Source organism: Protopterus annectens, chromosome 2.part1 (genome assembly GCF_019279795.1).
Source record: "Protopterus annectens isolate FY-2018-M chromosome 2.part1, PAN1.0, whole genome shotgun sequence".
Classification (NCBI taxonomy): domain Eukaryota; kingdom Metazoa; phylum Chordata; order Ceratodontiformes; family Protopteridae; genus Protopterus; species Protopterus annectens.
In genome coordinates, this window is record NC_056729.1 from 417336315 (window position 1) to 417359118 (window position 22804).

The 22804-nt window shown below is 41.7% G+C and overlaps 1 protein-coding gene across 1 annotated transcript in view; it reads right to left on the reverse strand.

Annotated features, from left to right (window-relative positions):
* Positions 1-22804, reverse strand: part of LOC122794851 (SWI/SNF-related matrix-associated actin-dependent regulator of chromatin subfamily A member 5-like) — a 1390680-nt gene that overhangs the window by 482193 nt on the left and 885683 nt on the right. The window contains exon 17 of the mRNA XM_044063455.1: positions 15048-15158. Within this exon, the coding sequence (XP_043919390.1) occupies positions 15048-15158 (111 nt within the window). The remainder of the gene's footprint in view (positions 1-15047; positions 15159-22804) is intronic.

Below are 22804 nucleotides of genomic sequence, written 5' to 3' on the forward strand. Positions count from 1 at the left end.
CAAAGGTCACCAGTATGCAATATAAGTTAATTTTACATGACTTAAGAGATGCAGGGAAAAATAAACTGTAGGACAACTAGGAAATTATCAAAATCGAGATAATAAAGAGCCAAAATTAAATTATACACAACATAAAGAGTGAATATATTGGCAAACACTTCTGCCATGTTATCCAACAGTTGTAATTAAATGTACAATTTTGCTTCAAGTAATGCCATTCTGTGTACTTTCTGGGGCTTCATTTCAACTTCACCTTATGTTAACATTAGAGCTGCTGCTTTCCATGCTTCAGTTGATTAGCAAACTCATTCCAAGGAAATGGCACTTCAATAAAGAATCTCAAAGCTCCTGCAGACAATTAACAGAACTGCTCACACTTTATGAAATCATTAGCAAAATATTTAATTAATTTATTTATTGCATTTGTTTACCGGGAAAGTCCACTGGGCCTAAATGAGCCCATTTTCAGTGGAGGCTCGGGAGAAAAGCTCCACATTAATTACACACAAAGACATATAAACACAACAAAAACAGAATATGTAGAGAGGTAGTAGTACAATCAAAGTGTAAGAACAGTGATATTGTTTGCTATGATGGTATAGGTGTGGATAAACACAGCAAGAACAAAATACATTGAGAAGTAGTAGTACAATCAAAGTGTAAGAACAATGATATTGTTTATAATAATGGTATAGGTATGGAGATAAAAATAGAATACATTCAAATCACAGAGCTGTACATTAATTGATACAAAGACACACAGCAAGAACAAAATATGTTGAGAGGTAGTAGTGATATTGTTTGTAATAATGGTACAGGTATGGAGGTAAAAATAGAATACATTCAAATCATACTTAAATATAATGGTAAATACAAGATTATATATATATATATATATATATATATATATATATATATATATATATATATATATATATAGATATATATATATGTATATATATATAGATATATATATTATATTATTTTTTTAAGCAGAAGAGAGTTATCTTCAAATAATAAACCTGTTGCTGAAAATTAAGATTGTGATGAAAGGGGGGTAACTGCCAGCTCAGCTACCTGGAATTTTGTAAATTATATGTCATTTGTGAATATCAACATGATTCCTATAAGGTAAGTGTGTTGCAAATGTATTAGAACTGTATGTCATGTAAATATCAAAACAGGTTTGTACAGATGTGTGTTGAAAAAATATTTTATAATGTACTTGTGCTTAAAATGTAACCACAGCATATCCTACTGGAATAGAACAGAAACTTACATGCACTATTGTAACGGTTTAAATGTATATATTTTAACAGTGGAAACTGGAACAAAGGAGGTTAAATTCAGTCTAGCAAACTTCAGGAAAAAAATAGCTGAAATTAGATTACTTTATGGCTAGGCCATAAAATATATCTCTCAGTTACAATGCAGCAGAGACACAATGTCTAAAACTAGGAGGTTTTCCATATTGCCTTGGAAGTGTTTTATTGTTTCATGACTTCCAGCATTTGCCAAAGGTCTGAGGAAAAGCCCTTGTCTATGTATTTTTACAGGTAGATGCTAAATGCTAAAAGTTGCCATCAATGGTTGTTTTGGAGCTGGGGATTAGAACTCAGATGACAAGAAATGATGTAATTCTGCAAGCTAGTCCAGCAGTAATATTTGAGATATTAATTTGAGAGGTCTCTGAGCAAGACACAGCATTCTGTATTCCATCTTGGACATGACCAGAACCATTCACCATATCTGCCTTGCTCTTAAGTTAACTAGAGTAAGTAATTCTCTTGGATACAAGTCAGGAATACAGCAAAGCTTAGCATAGATATTTTTCTTTGAGACTGTCCTGCAATGTTGCTTTAAATATTTCCTGTGATTTTGAACTCTGATGTCACTGTAAATATATAGTTAGTATTGTTTTGTTCTTTTATTTATTATAAAATATATTTAAAAACCTTTCATTGTGGCTGATCTGTGTACAGATATTTAAATTCTGAAAGTACTTGCATATCTGGTGACACTGGGGGTCACTCCTAATAGCCTTGCTCTTGGTCAAACTACCCTTTGTATTAACAGTAACATTGCATAGTAAGATTGGACACCCTTTGTTAAGGGCCTTAAAGTAGCTGTTAAGGACCCTTGCTGGTGGCAGTGCTACTACCTTATAGTCTGGGCAAAAGGGGGCATAGTTAGTAAATCTGTGCCAGCCTTTCACAGGTGTGTGGGTGTAAATCAAAGCTCAAAGAGTGTTGTTAGCTACTTGGGCAGGGACATGAAGCATGGTTGGACAGAGAGGGAGCTGGAGGACTTGGCTTGGAACCCTGGCCAAGGACTCAACTTTACAGCTGTTTCAGTGGGAAGTCTTATTGGGGATCTGGAGAAAGAGGCAGAAAACAGCTCTGGACTGACTGGTCTCTGTGTGCCCTTAAGGGAAATTGCACTTGATGCAGAAAGATGCATCTGGAAATACTAGATACTGGTCATCCTCCCAGTGTACGATCTCCACTGTTGCCAGTGGTGAGGATTAAGGCTCCTTGATTACCGGTCCAGTGGTTGGACATCACAAACAACACTCAAGAAGAATTTTATATGTAAGATAGCATTGAGTAAGGATGTCTTCTCATGAGACAACATGGGTACTAAAACCTGCAGATGGGGCCTGAGATTGCATGGGGCAGATACATATTTCCAAAACATGTTAAGCTGTATGACTTCTAAAGGCTACTAGAAGACCCTGCTTGCAGGAACACATTGACTGCAGAATGTGGCAACAAAGGGGAGGGGGGTCTGTAGGTAGCCAAGCTGCAATGTTTGTCAGGAACATCTTAAGAGAAGATCCTGGCTAATCCTCTCTCAAAAAGGAGTGCTAAGCATTTGAAGATGAAAGGTATACAAGGTATACAAACAGATGTAGGCTCTCCACAACAGTGAGAACTTTTTCCATTTAATTAGTTAAGACGTCTTGATGTTAGGCCTCCTAGACTATTGGAGAATATAAACTACCTCTGCAGAGTAGTGACTCTTGAGAGGAACCAAGCTGAAATCATTCATGTAGTTAGTCTAACACTACTAAGGTAGGTTTGTTAGTATTAGGGACCTCCCCCCTTTGTTGTGGTGAGAGTTCAGTGGGTTATGCAGAGGCCTTCCATTCATTTATCACGTACATAGGTTGTTAAAGTGGTCACCAGGGAGTTCTGCCTGGAGACAGATGAGTGGCTTGATGCAACATTAACAGGACATGCTGGAGAGACAGAAGCTTCTCCCAGAGATTGCCACTCCTCTAAAACAGAGCTCCCCAATGACCCTACTTAAGCGCAACTTAGACAACTGTATGGGAGACCATAAATTTACCCCAGGGGTGTCACCTATGGCCTCTTGGATAAGGGCAGTAGGTGCTGATCATAGACTCACGCTGCAAATATAGACCATACAACTTAGTCAATAAGGGAACAAGGGTATAAACATGGCTAGGCTTATAATGGTCCTGGGGCCAAAAGCCTAGTAACCTCCTATGAACTATGGCCCTTTTTCCAAGGTTAATTTCCATGACATGATGATCAACCTGCACAGTGGACGAGACCAGGCTTCTCCTTACTTACAGATGTACCACATTACTGTGATGTTATCTGTCTTTTATTTCAGTGAGTGTAGCACAGACATGAAAACCATCATCTCTTTCATGTTATGTTTGTTTTCAAGTTTGCTGGAGCATCTTCTCTGCACAGTCTGGTTCTGTATGTGAGCACCGTGGTTATAATAGTATTTGCAGTTAAAGGTATGGTTGGTGACAGGAGCCACAGAATGAAATCTTGGGCTATCAAGCTTTTGTGCCCACCAAATGAAAAGGGATTCCTTCACGACTACTGAAATAAAGGGAAATACTTGCTCTAGTGAGAGGTTTTATTTACTTATTTATTTACTTCTCCTGATGGGTTAAACAATCTGTGGTCATCCCCTGCCCAGCAGACTTGCCCAGCAAAATACCTTGTGAAAGAGTCTTAATCTGCTTCAGTTACATGCCTGAAGCAGCTCCAAAACCAAACTAAAAAGCACAGCTTTTTAAACTGCAAGTGTTCCTTCTATTGCTATTTATCCACACTCCAAATCTGTTTTTATCTGCTTTTAAAAAAGTAAACTGCTCCTTATTTAAAGTATTACTACAGGACAGATGAGCATACACACAGGTTAGTTTTTTTTCTGACTGTAATAACTTACTTTGGCCACTAGGGGTAACACAAAGCCAGCAGTCAACCATTGCACTATAAGGAAGCAGATATACTGAAGTTACCCCAATCTGGCTGTTTTTTCCTGCCATCCCCGATTACAGCTCACTGATCATCTCTGTATTCTCATGGTGGCTTAGCCTCGCTACGCTCAGCTCACTCTGCTCCCCTACCCTGCCCCCAATTCCCACCTGTCCCCACTACTTCGACATTTATTCTAACCCCCAATCCCCTGACCACTCCCTACAGCCACTCACCTGCAACAACTCTAACCACACCCCTAATTTACCACTTGCATCCAAATACCACAAAACCCAAACTATGCAGGCCTTACTTTCATCTCTCCTACTAACCCTCATAACTCTAACCTACATTACATCCTTACACACAAACACACCACTATCACACACCACCAACCATACAACACATACCTTTCACACCAGTTATTACACACATAAGCTTTTCTATAGCCCCCTCTTTATTTAGTGACAACACAATACTATTTTTATGTAACAAGTATGTTTCACTATTCTACACTAGAAAAACAACAAGCAAACTCCACATAGATATTCTACCAACTACCAAGCTTCAACTTTCATTAAAGAAATACCTCCTTACCTCGGGGGATATTCACCCAAATCCAGGGCCGAGCAACATTATACCCCCAAACACACACACACTGCAGATCTACTCATCATCAATCTTAACTCTCGCAGTATATCAAACAAACTTCCTCACTTACACGCTTTCATAACTAGCTACTCCCCCGACATCCTTACCATAACAGAGACCTGGCTAAAACCAAGCACAAAGCACGAAGAAATTCTCCCCCCAGTATATAATATCCTATGGCTAGATAGAATGGGAAAGAAGGGTGGAGGCGTTGCAATTGTCTATAAAAATACAATTTCTCTTCAACCTCTACTAACTCCTGCACCAAAATTTAATACTGCTGAGATCGTAGGCTCTTGTCCTACTGTTAAATAAGAAAAAGAGCATCAATATCCTCTGTGCATACATCCCTCCAGGTAATAATGCTCCAATAAATGAGGAGATTCTACAATGGTCAAAAGATAACCTCCCACAGGAAACTATTTTATTACGTGACCTAAACACTGACTGGCTAGCCTGTAACTCTAAAAATCCCACTGACCACATCAACCTATACGGATTTTCCCAACTCATTCAAGAACCAACTAGAGCAGACAAACAATCCCATAAGGAATCTATACTAAACTGGACATCAGTAAATTACCCTGAACATATACTAGGCTATCGGCCCAAGGGCCTACGTAAGCCTAGCCAACAAGGTTCCCTGGCTTACGCAACCCAAGAAAGTTATTTTCCTGTGCCACTGTTGAGCAGAGACACAGAATTGAAACCCCGGGGTGTATTTCCTATTTCCCATCCACTCAAGATTTTTCTTGAGTGCTAATGATAAAAGTACAGTTTTGTACCTACCATAAATGTAGATGTTCGAGTGTTCACACTGCTGCAGTCATCACACTTGGGTTATCCTGCCGTCAGGCGGTCCCCGCAGTCGGTGAGAGTTCCAAAGTCCTGGTCCGGCGTCAGTTGCTGTCGCTTCTTCCTTGACGTCAGAGTGCCAGGGGTATATAAAAGGCATCAGACACCATTTTCTTCAGTCTTTTTTGCCGCGCGGTGCCCGAAGCAGAAGCAGTTCGCAAGTGCCTCATCTATGGCTTTGGTGACTGCCTCAAAGAAGTCGATCAGGTTCAGGAGGCAAGATCTGCCTTTCACAAACCCAAACTGGGTGGGATCCAGAGTTTGGGGGTTACCAATGTCTTTGTTTATGAGTTCCATGATGATATGTTCCATGGCCTTGCAGACCAGGCTCGTCAGGCTAATAGGTCTATAGTTCCCAGGATCAGTGGTGGCTCCCCCTTTGTGGAGTGGGATAACTGTTGCTGTGTGTGCGCCATTCAGTGGGCACAAAGCCTGATGCGATGCTATTACTGAACATGGTGCTTAAGTGGGGGGCCAGTTCATTCTGAAGTTTGTGTAAAACGCAGCCTGGGATGTTGTCCGGTCCCAAGGATGCTGTGTTTTTGGCTTTAGAGAGTGCAGCTTTCACCTGCGTAGTTGTGATTATAGGGACTCTGCATTCTTCCTGTATAGATATGGGCCCTTTAGGGGTGAGGGGGAGGTAAAGTTAGCACTGAACCTATCTGCCAGGATGTTGGCAATATCAGTTGGTTCTGTAATTTTCGTGCCTTTATGCTGTAACTCAGAGTAGATCTGGGTGTTGCCATTGAGATTCTTGACATAGCTATAGAATGCTTTGTGGTTGCCCTTGGAATTGGTGGGGATTTTATTTTCGTAGCTAGCTTTGGAGGATCTTATAAGAGATCTCAGCTTCTTACTGAGGCTGACCAGGGAGTTCCTCCACTCATGGGATTTTACTCTCTTTTTGCAACAGTTTCTTCCTTCTGTTGTACAGTTTGTTTATGGCAGGGGACCACCAGATTGGCTTCCTTTTTTTTGGAGGATAGCGTCTTGGTTCTGTTTGGGATAGCACGATCCATGCACTCATGTAAGTGCTTATAGAGTGCATCTGTGTAGGATTCAGCAGTTGTAACTGTATTGTCCATCTGCATGGGTGTCATGAAGTTCACTACTTCTGTCTTAAGAAGCATGAAGTTGGCTTTGGAGAAATTTTTTACTGTGGTTTCCTTAATGGGGGGTGGGATGTGGATATCAAAGGTGATTAGCTTATGGTCGGATCGGACCAACGAGGAGTTGACTTCAGGTGTGGAACACCAGTCACTTATGTTGGTAATGACTAGGTCTAGGATATTGTTGCCCCTGGTGGGGGTGTGGATAAGTTGATCTAGAGCATTGGAGTTTATGAATTCCAGAAAGCATTGCACCAAGGAGTTGGTACCCGAGTAGTTTTCCCAGTTAATGGTGGGGTAGTTGAAGTCGCCCATTATTAGAGTGTTTGGTTGAACCCTAATATTTTCCAGTACATCAAGAAAAGAGGAGTGGGAATCCTGGGGCATGGTGGGGGATCTGTAACAAGCTACAATTTGGATTGCAGTTTTGCCAAGAGTTAGTTGCACTTGGATAACCTCGGATGCATTATGCTGAGCAACTAGCCTGGAGGTGTGGATATCCTTAATGAATATGGACACACCCCCACCTTTGGTGTTTCGGTCCAGGTTACATGGCCAAAAAGTGTGGTATGAGTTACAGCCTGGTAGTGCAGGGGTGCTCTCTGGAGCCTTGAACCAGGTCTCAGTCACTGCACAGTTATCGATGTTCTCCATTTTAAGGAGTGCCTCGAGTGAGTGCATTTTGAAAGTTAGACTTCTGGCATTGAGTAGCATTACCCACAGTTTTTGCTTGCTTGTTCCTGTTATAGTGGTGAATTTGTTACTTGAACCCTGCCTAAAAAAGGCACTATAGGGGCAGCAAGAGCCTTAGCCAGTATCCGGAATCCCAGGGGCGACAAGTGCAGGCCATCTGTGGCAAAGCATTGTGGTCTGTTGACCATGTCATCCCAAGCAGACAGATACTGGATCCCCTTAGAATGAAACAATTACCAAGTAGGTAGTCTACCTGATGGACTTAGTGACCATCTCCCTACTTTCCTTCTACGAAAACGTACTAACTTACCGAAACCTACAGTCTATAGACAAGTCAGAAATGATCGCAATGTTAACCCTCTAGAACTCAACACTATATTGAACTCAACACTATATTAAAAAATGTAACTGGGAACCACTACACAGCCTTGACCTAGACCAAGTAGTGAACTATTTTAATAGTACTCTTATTAACATCCTTGATTCAGTTGCCCCAGTAAGAAAAATTAGAGCTAAGCAATACTATGCTCCTTGGCTTACTAAATCAACTAGAGCCCTATTAAAAACAAGAGAGCAGGCATTGACAACCTGGAAGAAAGAGAACACTAGTCTATCCAAACAAAACTATCAACACCTTAGTAATCAGGTCAAAAAACAAACAAAGCTTGATAAACAGAGCTATTTTCTAGATATACAAAATAAACACTCCAATAACACACAAAAGTTCAGGCATACAATAAACCCCCTACTAAAACCTGGTAAAACCTCCACACCAGGTTCCACCTCTACAAAAACAGATAAGCGATATAGCCTCCCAATTTAATCACCGCTTTACTGAATCCATTAAATCACTATCAACTCAACTTTCCAAAAATAGCTACTCATCCATACCAACAACTCTGAACAACTCACCTCCCTTTATATTCTCTCCTGTCCCAACCTCAACAATAAAAAAAATACCTCTTAAAACTTAAACCCACTACTCTTGCAGCAGATGGTATACCTGCTCATTTCCTAAAAATGGCTGCCGACTCTCTATCCTATCCAGTCTCAATCTTAATCAACCACTCCATATAGGAATCACACATCCCTCAACTATGTAAAATCTCTTACATTATTCCCCTTCATAAGGGTGGGAATTCCTATGATTTCTCTATCGCCCCATAGCCATTCTGTCTCCTTTATCAAAGATACTTGAGAAATGCATACTCTCTCAGGTCATGCATTTGCTAGACTCTTCTCCTCTACACAACATGGTTTCCACCCACACTACAGCACAACTTCAGCCCTTCTCTCTTTCACAAACCTGGTTAACCAACACAGAAATACCAGATTTGTATCTGCTATATTCCTGGACCTCTCCAAAGCATTTGACATGGTTTCCCACTCCATTCTAATAGATAATCTTACCTGTCTCACTTTTGCATGGTTTAAAAACCATCTATCAGACCGACAACAAGCTGTCCAGTGGCAAGGAGTTATATTACCTTTACTCCCAACTACCATTGGTGTACCTCAAGGTTCCATACTCGGCCCACTCCAATTTTCTATCTTTACCAATAATCTACACACCTCTACCCTACAGGCTTCACTCATACAGTATGCAGACGATTCCACCCTGATCTGCTCCACCCCATATCTCATCACCCTACAGCAGCTCGCCCAGGAATCTTTTACCTCAGTAGAAAGGTGGATCACAGATATTCAACTTATCTTAAATCCCAACAAAACTAAACTACTTCTATTTACCACAAACAAATCAAAAACCACTCCACTCTCCTTCTCTGTCTCCTCCTATAATGGAACTGTCATTTCACCCTCTCTCCACACCAAGCTGCTTGGTGTCGAAATAGATAACCTACACATTAACATCCATATCTCTCAAACTATTAAAAAGGTTTACAAAAAATAGGGTCCCTATACAGACAAAAAGACTTTCTATCAGATCAAGCTCGGGTCACCCTAGCTCAAACACACCTTCTTTCCACACTCATGTATACAGCACCGATTCTCACCTATGTTAGAAAATCTGACCTGGAAAAACTTGAGTCATGTTGTGACAAAGTCGCCAAGTTTGCAAAAAATTCCCTCTTTAGAACACACCATTGTATACCTCTTAGGCAACTTCAGTGGCTTGAGCTCCCACAGTTATTAACTTACCACCAACTAGTCATAGCTTATAACAACCTAAAATGTCCTGAAACAGTGAAACACGAAGAACATCTGAAAATCTCAAAGGCCTGTCAGATATATGAGGTCAGAAGAAAGGTACACAAGACCTGACTTTCATGTAGGTGTTATGATTGGGAGGCCAGGTTTAAGGTTTCCTAGCAGCAGTAGCAATATGGACTGTTAATTTACATATTTGGAATGACTTGAGAAAAGACTTCTGGAGTGATAATGACATGCCTGTGTGACATTTTACAAATCTTAACTAAGGCGTCATTTGTAGTATTCATGTGGTACAAAGATAGCATAATGCGTATGAGAAAGGTGATTTGAGTGAACTTGGAAAAAGCAATACAGCTTAATGAAAGCAGACTGACAAAGCATTTGCAAAATTATATAGGCCAAGGGTTGGGTACACTTGCCTGTACATGGATACAGAGCCTTGAGGATACTGTAAAGAAGCATCTACTATGTGCAAGTTTCATGATATGATGAGATCTGCAAGTAAGACAAGGACAAAAACTATTTAAAATACAGTGTGGTAGAACATATGGTAAGAAGATGTACATAATGGAGTAAATTGCAAATAGGGAAGGTATGGGGAGTAGGGGGGATTGAAGCAGCATGGCATGCTTGGCTTGGGGAAAGGAGGACACCTGTTGGCACACTGGGCTATGCGATTTCCCAGGTGGAGACTAGGGAACTCGCCACTTGGGTTTCAAGGAGAGAGACATGGCTGCTTGAAACAGTGCCCCGTGAAGAACTGAGGAAACATCTTCCACAGCTGCACTCTGTGTGGGTGGGAGACAGGATGAAAAAAAAAAATCTCAAACTACTCTGAATAATGGCTCTTCCAGGTCAACCTTCACCGTAGTGATGGGGAATGAATGGACTGATTTCTCATGAAGGGGCGGGGACAACTGCTCAGCAAACAATGCAAGACAGCAAGAAAGCATCTGCTTCAGCCATGGGTGACTTCCAAGGACTGAAATATGATGGTTGCCTGTATCGCCAGGAACACAAAAGTCTGCGCCACACACTTCATTACCAATGTCCAAGTTTTTGCTCAGATGTAGATGATGCTATCTGCTCCTGTGATCCAACTTAACACCTGGAATGAATAGGCCATGCAAGGAACCAAGGAATCAAGGCAATGGTAGGAAGGTGTAAATAAATTTTCACTGCTACAGCAGGAAACATTGCATATTCCTCTTTTGGAAGAAGATGGAAAGAACTATGTTTCCAAGTGGCAGAGAGACATCTAGTGTGCACCACTCCCAGAAGACCCTAAATAGGTAGGAATCCCACATCCTCAGCTTCAGGACAGAAATGGAGAAGCCTTTTTTTTTTTTCCAGGGGTGAGGTATTGTGCTTATGGAAAATGTTTTGTTTTACAATGAAGTATTAACCCCTCTGCACATGTCCAAATGTGCTCAAGGGGTTGGTTTGTGATGGACTTTGCTACAGATATCCATGTAGTCACTTGCAACATAAAGCCATGCTCTCCTTGTAAGCTGCAACTGTGTGTGAGCACTGGTCTCCACCAAGACGTCAACCGTTAACAGTGTGCATAGGCACATACACTCCAATCCTCTCACCCCCCCCTCCCAAAGAAGAGGTGACTGAGTTAATTGTCATCATTCCAGTCCTCGTCCATGCTAGTTCCAATAGGTACCATAGCCACTAACCAAAGTCATAGGCAAGGCTTTGTCCACCCGTCCAACAAGCTGTCAGTTTTTTGAAACAGGAGGACCAGAAATGATTGGCATTTATCTTTGCCTGCTGGAATGAAACTGGCAGATGAGTTACAGCTCTGAACTGTCAAGTATCAAGCAGACAACACACTGACTAAAGTTTTAGACCAGGATTTGCTTAAGAGCAACAACACTTTTGTAGACTTATTCAAGACAGAAAACAAAAGTTTGTTAATTACATTAGTCTGGGATGTCTTGCAACATAAGAAATAAAATGAAAACAGATTACTACATAAAAGCTGTGATCAGGTTAACAACAGTTCTGCATAACTACACATTGCTGTGATCTTCTGCTATCCTGCAATAACCCAAAGGGAGAGAACATGAAGGAAGAACAAAAGAAAGGAAACCTTATTTTACAGCAGAGAATACTGTTGCTCCTGACTTAATGATGGGTGTTGCAGCTAGAAGGAAGCTGAAGACTTTGGTAGAGTGATGTAAGTTTTGGCCATGGCTTCAGGGCCTTTCAAAGATGACAATCAGTTGTACTAAAATGCAACATTTCACTTGAAAACAATTTCTCAAAAGGACAAAAATAGAGGTAGACAGCCTTCACACTACTACTAGATGAGCAGATTTTTTTGTCCTGTTCGATTCTCAGCTAGAGCATCTTCTGTGTGGAGACATGCGTGAATGGGCGTACCTTCGTTGAAGGTTGTGCGTCAGGGCCGGCAACTCGGCACGTAAAAATCTACTGGCAATCATTAGCGGACCGGAGTTCCGCTGTGGCGACCCCTAACCAAGAAAAGCAGAGAGACACAACAACAACAACATAAAGGATACTAAAAAGTCATATCAGTTAAATATATAATGTGTGTACATTTTTGACTTGTGCAGTACCAGCCAAACCAAACCACTACACCAGTGGCTAGAGAACAGGAAATTTATATTGGGCTTTCAACCATGTCACTTATGGACAGAGGTAGAGTATAAATACCTGGCTCTCAATTTCCTATTTGGGAAAAGGATATAATTATTCTTCGGGAAAACTTGGCTAGGCTTAGAAAGCCCCACCTCCCACCAGGCTCATAAGCCTAGTAACTGTCTATGAATCTATTACCATATGTCCCACTCCTACTTTGCTCTCTCCCTACAGCAAGAAGTAGATCTGAAGCAACAGAATATGGTCATGCATATTAGAAGGCAAGAGTTTTGGTTTATCCATCCTTCCTAAGGACAGTTCTGGACTCAAATTACTAATGCATAGCATTTCCACAACCATGAGCTAGAGTGGCAAAACCTATCCCAGTGCAACTACACCCGATGCCATCTTAAGATTTTCTAAGGGAAACTGCAGCAAGTCCTCACTGACCCATCATAAAAGGGAAGCAGGCATCTAGTCACTATATCCGCCTACAGCACCCTGCCCAAGTGATAAATGACTTGTCACATTAGACCATCAAATGCACATTTTAACTAATTTGGAGTTATTTGTTGCAATGTTTAAACTTCATTAAATTAATACTGCAGTGATTATAATGATAGTGTTACTCTGTAATGGTATATAATTCTTCTGCAATTGTTACAAATTATTACAAACTCAGAACAATGTTAAAATAAATTTATGAAAAAGGAATGGAATAGTATTATAGTCTGAAGGAAAAGCTAAGTCAGTACAATATTTAATGAAAGACTAAGTTGAATGAATCTGTTAACCAGTTAATATTATCATTCAACAAGAAATTAAATGAACTTGTAGATATGAGTGAAGAGGAACAGAACACTATTCTCCATTACATGAATACACAAATGCTATCACTGAAGGTAAATGACAAGCTTGTCCAAGTTATACAAGTTAATTATAGATGCAAAATTCTGGACCGAGTTACTCAATAGATAGTAAGAATAAAACTTTGTTGCCGCGGTGGTACGGCGGTAGTGTTGTTACCTCACAGCAAGAGGTTCTCCCATTCGATTCTCGGCTTGGCTTGAGAGTGCCTTCTGTATGGAGTCTGCATGTCCTCCCCGTGGTTGGGTAGCGTTCGAAAGACATGCGTGTGTAAATGGGCCACTACTGCCAATCATTAGCGGACCGGAGATCCACTGTGGTGACCCCTTACTGGGAAAAAGCCAAAAAAAACCCAACTTAAATCATTAGTGAAACAGAGTTCACACTGGAAAATTTTTATGTGGAAATACATGCACAAATGCATGCTATTCCCTATAAAACCTGTGTTTAGTAAAATGACTTCAGTTTGTTGGAGATGTAGTAAAGATGTAAACGTTGATTGGGTACACATGATATGGATTGTGAAAAATGTAAATGCAGATGGGAAGATAATTATTTTTAAGGGGTTATGGTCTGATAATCGTTCTTTAACTAGATCAGTAATACTAATGAATGTTCTACTTCCTTTATCTGTAAAGGCCAAACAAAAATTTTTCTTTAGTTTAATGGCAGTAGCTAGAAAAGATATGACAAAAAATTGGAAATCAATTTCAGTTCCTACATTTAATGAATTTTTACGTTTTAACGTAATACTATGTAAAACTGAAAAAAAAGAAGTGAGAAGAATAAGATTTATAAATCATACTAAGACTTTTAGTGGTTGGGATAGCCTTGAAATGTTGCTATTGAAATACCAATACTCTTAAATGTGCTAACTGTATAAGATTACCTTGATGATTCAATGTATTTAATGTATTCCTGACATTGTATGTGATGTTGGTTAGCATTGCTCAAATGCATGTGTTTGTGTCTACACACATACGCATGTTACTCCACTCCTTTGGATAGCATTGCTCAAATGCATGTGTTTGTGTCTACACACATATGCATGTTACTCCACTCCTTTGTAATTCTTCCCACCTTCCTTCCACACTTAATTTTTCCCTTACCCATGTACACCCTGTTGTAAACACTAATTAAAAATGCAGCATAGACCGTTAACTAAACTTCTTTATGAAATCATACTTCGTGTATATATACATTACTAGAAAAAATAAATTGTAACATTTTTCATTGTTATTTTCATGTGGCATACTTTCTTTTTAATAATTGCAATAGACTCCCGTTACATAAATTGCTCAGTACTTGCATTCCTTTACACCTCACTCCTCCTCCTCTCCTCAGCATTATTTTGTACACATTGCTTCCACAAAGTCCATTTATTTTTACATAATTGTCTCCTTCCATTTTCTGATGATCCCACCATGAGTATTTATCTGTGTATGCTGCATTTTTAACCAGTTATGCAACATCTTACAATTTAAATGCCAGCAGCTTTGTTTATAGTTGTTCTTTTACTTACAGTTGGATTAAGCAAGTTAATGGTTGTGTAATGTACTTCACTATTCATCTCTATTCAAGGTCAAATTTATCTTCTGTCTATTGTACTTTCCTGGAATGAGCCTGAAATTGGTCCATTGGAATCAAATGTTCTACCAAGGTTCTCAAATGAAAACAGACATGAGGGAGAGAGAGAGAGCGAGATGGAGAGAGACAGACTGCATTTTGGCAGGAACTACAATGTGGAATCACCTCAGTTATATTTCAAAGATAAACCTGCCTTAACACTTAAGCAGTGGAGACTTCATCTAGTCAACAGACACTAACAGAATGAAAGACCCACCTTAGGTGCTTTAGGCTCACTGACACGAAGTGCTTCTCGGAAGTAGGCATCAACTGCATAGTTTGCTTTTCGTTCTCGTTTAGGTGGCTCAATCCATTCTGTAAATGCCAGCTACACCATTAAGGAAGAATAAAAACATCAGTTTACAATACTGCTGGAACTAGTAAGCAACCGATTTCATCAAATACAGAATTATTTTCAAAAACTAAAATCCAGTCTGACTAAAAACACCAAACATGTTCATACTATTTCACTTGATTAATTAAGCTAACAAATTTCACTGTTTATACATTTGTTCAACTTGTAGGGCGGTCCAAAAGCAGTTACTGAATGATTACGCAATCCAAATACAAGAAGATAGTAAAAGGCCATCTGTGGCCCTCTGAGGGGGTATTCCCACAGAAATGTTATAGTAAGAATGTAATTGTTGCATCAAACATCACAGAGACTCCACAGTTTGTCTGTCTGGGTTTAAGCCTGTGTTCAAAACTTGAGGAAAGAGTTGAAAGACAGATTAAAGTGACAATGATTTCAGTCTGTCCATATAAGGCAGATCTTGAAGACAATAAATTTTCTTTGTAAGGAACCTTTGTGATCTCTCCAGTTGCTGTAGGTGTTTGGAAAGGAACATATCAAAGGGAGCGTTGTACTCTATTATTGGCCTGATGAGGGAAGAGTAGAGGGAGGTTATAACCTCTTCTTTTCTAGAGGCAATGCCCTTACTTATGAGATGAGCAATATAAAATGCTCTTCTTAACACTGTGGAAACATGGTGATCGAAGTTAAGGTTAATGTCGACCTGTGTGCCCAGATCTCTCACCACTGACTGTGTGTTTAGGGTACTGTTATTGATGTGTTAGTTTGCAGTGACATCACCCTTGCTGAAGGGGATGATAATGCATTTTTTTTTTTGCATGAAGTTTAAGACCATGACTTTGGCACCAGTCATTAGTCTGCATAAGACTTTATTGCAGATGCGGACATTGCTAGGGGTTTCAATGATCTCTCCCAGTTTGCAGTCATCAACAAACTGTCAGCCAAAGTCCTTTAATTTTAGCCTTTACTTCAGAGAAGTAGATTCCGAACAGTAGGGGCTCCAGAACAGATCCTCGTTGAACAGCACTGGTTATGGGTTTGCTGGTGGTGGTGGTAGAGTCCCCTATTTTGACCATACGAGTTCTATCAGTGAACCAGTTTGCAACCCACCTGACAATATATGCATTGATTCTCAGCTCGGTGAGTTTACCAATGACGCTGAGTGGGGATTATGTCAAAAGCCTTGGCTAAGTCAAGATAGGCCGTATGTAAAGATCTGCCCTCATGTACAGATCTGCCCTCATCTAGGGCTTTGGTGACTCAAAGGAGTCCAAGTTTAAAAGGCATGATCTCCCCTTAAAGCCAAACTGGGTGGGGTTGAGCCCTTGGAAATTTGCTATATCTTTAAGTTCCACAATGATTCGTTCCATGGCCTTGCAGATAAAGCTGGTCATGTGAAATTAGCAATCAAGCATCCTCACAGAGAGACTAGCAGAAGTATATGCCTTCCCCCCAAGTCTATCCAGCAGTCTACTTTCCCTGTCATTTGACAAAGGTCGTCTAGCTGCACCCTTGGGGACACCCTTGGAAAATTCAGTAGATACAACTAAAACATAAGCTTGTGGATTTTTATGTATTGAAGCTTGTGAGTGTCAAGCACTCGACAAACTATCTGGCTTCCTTGGAGGTCAGGTGGCAGAGAGTTTGGGTGCAGAGAGATGTCAGACATCATCCAGCACTACGCGCACTGGAGGAATAGCCAGTGGTCTGGGGAATAGGGAATGGTAGGCGTAGGAGTTCTCTATGAGTTTGTGTCTGAAAGAGCAGAGTATCCCTGAAGCAAAAATCCTTGGGGGGGGGGGGAGCAGCAGAGAATGAATCATTTAAATCAGAGTCTGTGTAGGACTGAGGGTGAAGGTGCTCAGAAAAAAACAATTCTTCATCTTCAGTTCCTGAAGAATCTATCTTCTCAAAAGAAGATATCCCTCCTTTTGATGGGAGAATATTCCGGGGTAAGCAGCTGTGCTTGACTAGGCTCTCTAGATTTCATAAAAGCCATGAATTCCTGGGTTATCCTCAGAAGGTCCTGTGCTTCAACCTGGGCTAAAACTGCCAAGGACCAGCTAGTTGAGTGAGGCAAGTTGACTGGACTCTTACTCATCTGTTTACAAAGAAAAGACTTGCGACACAGTCAGCCAAACATGACCTTGGTCTGTGTTCTTGAAGTTTGAACATATCAGACAGCCAAAGACAACAACGAAGATGACTTATTCACCTCAGTAACCAACACTCGAGTGTAAGAAGCCAAAGACTGTAGGCTTGCTTTGGAACTGAATGACAAGGGCAGTGGAGTAGCCAAATCCAACTGGCCTGCTGCCATGGCAGTCTCCTAAAGGGTTTCACAAGAGGGCTTAGACCTAGTTGTGGTTGGGGGGGGGGGGGATGCAAGGGTGCCTTACCCAAGTCACTGAGCAACTTTAAAGCCGGGACTGAAGGTTCACCTATATCCATGGATTAATTTCCTTTGTCCTTGCGTTTCTTGGGCCAGACAGCAGACAAAGCAGAAGAAAGATGGGAAGCGGAAGGAACCATGTCTGAGGACTCCAAGTGGGCTGCGAGAAAGTATAGTTGTGCAAAATATTACCATAATGGCAGATGTCCTCTTCACTGTTTCAGTATTTATTACAATAGTGATCCCCTGCCAAGGGCAGCCCAACGTCTGTCTGGTATACCAAAGCCTTTAGGTTGCTTTAAGGTATGTCATACATCACACGGATGCTCCTCATGTAACACTGGGCATAAAGTGACATCCGGACACACCAGTCTCAGAACTGAGAGACCCAGTAGGAGCACCTGTCCAAGGATTACATAGGTAATCAGTACATTCAGAAGAGAAATCGACCAGGGGGCACAGGGAGGGAGTGACTACTCAGTGAAAAGGACATCTACTGTTATGGTAAGTTTTTACACAACTGTACTATGTCCTTCCATTTCACTGTTGCAGTATTCATTACAATAGGGAGAGTGACAAAGCTCAGGAAGAAGACAGGAAGAAGACAGGGAGAAAAAAGGACCAGCACAGCCCTCTAGGAAGCCATGAAAGATGGCCCTAGCAAAAACCAATCTAGCTCTGGAAACAAATATTAAAATAAAAAAAAAAAAAAAAAAACAATAATAAAATTTCTGGGCTTCACAATCAACTCCCCCAAATCCAGCCTAAACCCCCTCCCAGGACCAGGTCTTCCTGGGGTGCAGAATCAGAACAGACATTATGATGGCATTTCTCCCACCCAACAAGGTGTGCAGTCTAAAGGAATACCTGCTGTTTGTCATGCACGTTCCTGCAATGACAGCAACAGAATACCTCACACTCTTAGGGTACATGGTCTCCACAATCCCCTTGTTACCACTGGCAAGGCTCCACATAAGAAAGCTTAGAGGCATCAGAGGTCCACATGGACCCAACATTCCCATCTGCTGGGACCACACCATTCCCTTCCTGCCATGATTAGGGAAGGAGATCCTTTGGTGGGTGGATCAAGTCTCTTGCAATCCAGGGCTTCCCTTGCAACCCCTAGCCCCTAGGAAATGTACACAGATGATTCAGACCTGGGGTGGGGAGCTTCTACAGGCAGCTTGAAGGCGCAAGGCACATGGACATCAACATCAGAGAAATGAGGGCTCTTGTCTTTGCTCTCAAGACCTTCCAACATGTCCTGAAGCAAGGACCTCAAACTGTTCACAGAAAAAAATACAGTTCTGTGGTATGTGAACAAACAGGGGTAAACACAATCTTACGTACTATGCAGACTTGCACTCCAGGCCTGGGAAATGGCGGTCCAGCATGGAGCAACTCTGCAGGCCATCTATATACCCTCAGCACAGAACATGCAGGCAGACACCCTAAGCAGATCCATGTCATAAATCCCATGAATGGATGCTACACAGGGATGTGTTTCTGGACATAGACCACAGGTGGGGTACACCACAAATAGACCTGTTTTCCTCCACTCTGAACAGGCAGCTTTCACAGTTCTGTATCAGGGCTCCCCAGCCCCCTAGTGAGGGCAATGGACACCTTTTCTATCTCTTGGGTGGGGATGTTTTTGTACACTTCCCCCCTTCCCACTCCTACAGAAAGTCCAGATGAAAATTCAACAGGACAAACCAACACTCTTGCTGAGGACTCCTTTTTGGCCAAGACAGCACTGGTTCCCCCTCCTTCTGCATTTAGCCAGGGGCAATCATCACAAGTTACCTCACAGAGTAGGCCTACTCACACAGGACAAGGGATCCCTGAGCCATCCCCCACCTGGAATTTCTGAACCTAACCCTGTGGGTGATTGATCCCTTTCAGACAGTTATTCTGAGGATGTGCTAAATGTCCTGCAGGAGGCCAGAAAACCCAATACTAGGAGATCCTATCTGTCCAAGTGTAAAAGATTCTCCATTTGGTTTCTAAAAAGAAAGCTAGGTCCATGTCCCTCTGATGCTGTCTTATCTGTGTGAACTGTTGCACGCAGGGTTGGCATATTCCTCTGCAAAGGCCCACCTTGCTGCTACTTCTGTATGTCTGACTTTAGAACCACCACTTGCTTCTAAGCTTCAACTGAAGTTATTTATAAAAGGAGTTCTACACCTCAGACCACCCAGGAGGCCAGTTCCACTGCCCTGGGACCTGAACTGTGTGTTAGACAAGCTCACCATTGCCCTATTTAAGCCAGCAGCTATAGCCTCTCTAAAGTATTGTACTTGGAAAACTGTGCTTTTGATGGCCTTAACTTCAGCCAGCACAGTCTCAGAGTTCCCGATATTGTTGGTCAGACTAACCCATCCTTTATGCCTAAGGTGGTCAATAAGTTAGCCCTCAACCAATGTAACCACCTTCCCACTTTCTTCCTGCAGCCCCAGAATAACAGAGAGTCAAGTCCTACATTCCCATTGATGTACAAAGTCAACTCAGATTCTACATTGACAAGACTAAATCTATTACAAGATCAGAGCAGCTGTTTGTCTCCTTTCACCCTAAAAGCTGTGACTAAACAGACTGTTTTTACATGGATTTCCAAAGACATTCCCTTTTGCTATGCCTACCATGGAAAACAGACTCCAACAAAGTCCATTCTACTAGGGCCATGGCCTCCTCTGGAGCCTTTTTCAAGGCGTTGGACACTGCCTCTATTCTAGAAGCAGCAACCTGGACATCTGTCCATACAGTCACAAAACATTACAAACTGGATATGCTCTCCAGAGCTACAGCAGGGTTTGCTAGGGCAATCCCGCAGGGATTTTTGGAAAATTGTTCCAAACCATCCTCCTCTTCCCCTTGATCTATGGCACTCATCCATACTCCAACACGAGAGTAGAAGGACACAGAATAGTTGTGTAAAATCTTAACATAACCATAGATGTCCTTCTCTTCCATGTTGCAGTATTCTATCCTACTCTCCTACCACCTATTCAAAAGAAAATTTGGACTTTGCTGGATGATTAGGGACTTGTACAGCTATCCTGGGACTGGGGTCTGACTGGGGCACTCGGTTCTGAGGAAGGTACGTGCAGATGTCACTTTTATGGCCCACATTGCCTACGGCCAACATAAGATGTCCCACGTACCTTGTAGTGACTAAAGCTTTTGTATACTGGCAGGATGTTCCGGTTGCTAGGCAGAGGCTAACCCAGTTAAGAATACTGCAACATGAGAACAGAAGGACATCATAGAATCCTTGCCACTGTGCAGCTACACTTTCAGCTATGGTTTTACCTGGAGTGAGTGTGAATTTAGGAAAAGTGCACAAGTATACCTCTCTTTCCCACTAGGAAGAGAGGAGCAAATAGTCAAAAAAGTCTTTCCAAGTGTAGTGCTGGCAGCATTTTCTTTTTGCCATCAGCTGGTTCATAGCCTGATGGGGAAAAGCTGTTGTCAAAGCTTTTTTATCAGTGTAGCTGGTTTTAGTGTTTGTTTCAAGAAGGCTGACTGGTAAAAAGGATAAGCCCAGTCACTGGCCCATTAGAATTCCTTTAGATTTCAAATGAAGTGCTGTGTCACTGGTAAGATAAAGATGTCCTTGTTGGTGTCCAACTGAGCTCCCTGGAAAAAACTGACCTTCAGGACCATGCTTGTAGGTTCAGGGAGAACCATAGAGGGATACGCTTGAAGACGACCAGACATCAGCCAGTATACAAAACTGTTATACTACTGTAGGGCATTGTAGGCCATAAAAGCGACATATGCAAACACCATCCTCAGAACTGAATGCTCCAGGATGAATGCTAGACTAAGGATATAAAAGGACAGTACATCCAAGCAAAATAGACCAGTGGGGAAGGAGGACAGGAGAGAATATTGCAGCAGTGGAGAGAACGTCTATGGTTATGGTAAGATTTTTACACAACTATTCTATGTCCTCCTATTCACTTGCTGCAATACTCAAACTGAGGGGTGTGCCAAAGCTTGAGGAGGAAGGAGCAGAGGAACTCTCAATGAAGCCATATAAAATGGCTTTAGCAAATCCGGATCTGGAGAGAAAATCCAGTTTGTAGTGTTTGGTAAAGGTATGAATAGAAGACCATGTGGCTGCTATTAGGATGGAGCTGTTATCTAAGCCCTTGAAGAATGACTTAGAGGAAGCCACGCCCTGGTAGAGTGGGCCTTCATGGGTGAATAGATGCTCTTTCTATGGAAGGTGTGACAAAGGCAAATATTTAAAATCCAAGAAGAAACAGTGTTTGGAAATGGGTAAACCCAGAGCCCAGGGTTTAAAAGTTCACAAACAGCTGTTTGGATTTCCTGATAGCTTTAGTCTTGTCCAGGTAACACCTAAGTTGTCAGTACAGCTAAGGAGTTTAGTATCTTCTCACTGTGGTTTTGGGGAGAAGGGAAGAAGTTGGGTAATTGAATGGACTGGTTAAGGGATAACTCATTAACCACTTTTGGCATAAAAGACAAACTTGTTCTCAAGGATACCCTATCCTTATGAAATACCAAGAAAGGGGGGGGCACAGCCATAAGGACTTGTAGCTCCGACACCCCTCTGGCTGAGGTTAAGACCACTAGTAAAACAGTTTTCCAAGGGCAATGCTTGAGGGAGGCCCAAGCCACAGGCTCAAAGGGGGGCAGGGTCAGGTTTTCTAGAACAAAATTAAGGACCCAAGGAAAGAGGCAGACAAGCAGAAACAGTTGATGTGTGATTTGACAGAAGATAAGCCAAGCCAGCAAAGAGCAATTCACACAAGAAAGACAGAACCACTGGTATTCCCACTGTCGGTGGGTCTTGGTTCTTAGAAACATCAGAGTGAAAATCTTTTCCACTTGGAAATGCAAAATGTTTTTGGTATTGGGTTTTCCGGCCTCCTGCAAAACCCTAAGTATGTCCTTTGAGAATAGCTGTCTGAAGGGGATTAGAATCCTCTCACCCACAGTGTCAGCTGTAGCATTGACAGGTGTGGGTGTATTAGGGGATCCTTTGTTCTGTGCGAGTAGGTCCACTCTGGAGGTAACTTGTGGTGATGGCCCTTGGCTAAATGTAGAAGGAGGGGGAACTAGTGCTGTCTTGGCCAACAGGGAGTCATTAGCAAGGTTTTTGGTTGGTCCTGTTAAATTCTGAACAGGACCTTTGGTATTAGAGGAAGGGGAGGGAATGCATACAGACACATTCCCCTTCTAAGAAAAGGAGAATGCATCTACTTTCCAAAACAGAGGACTTGGGACTCTGGCACAA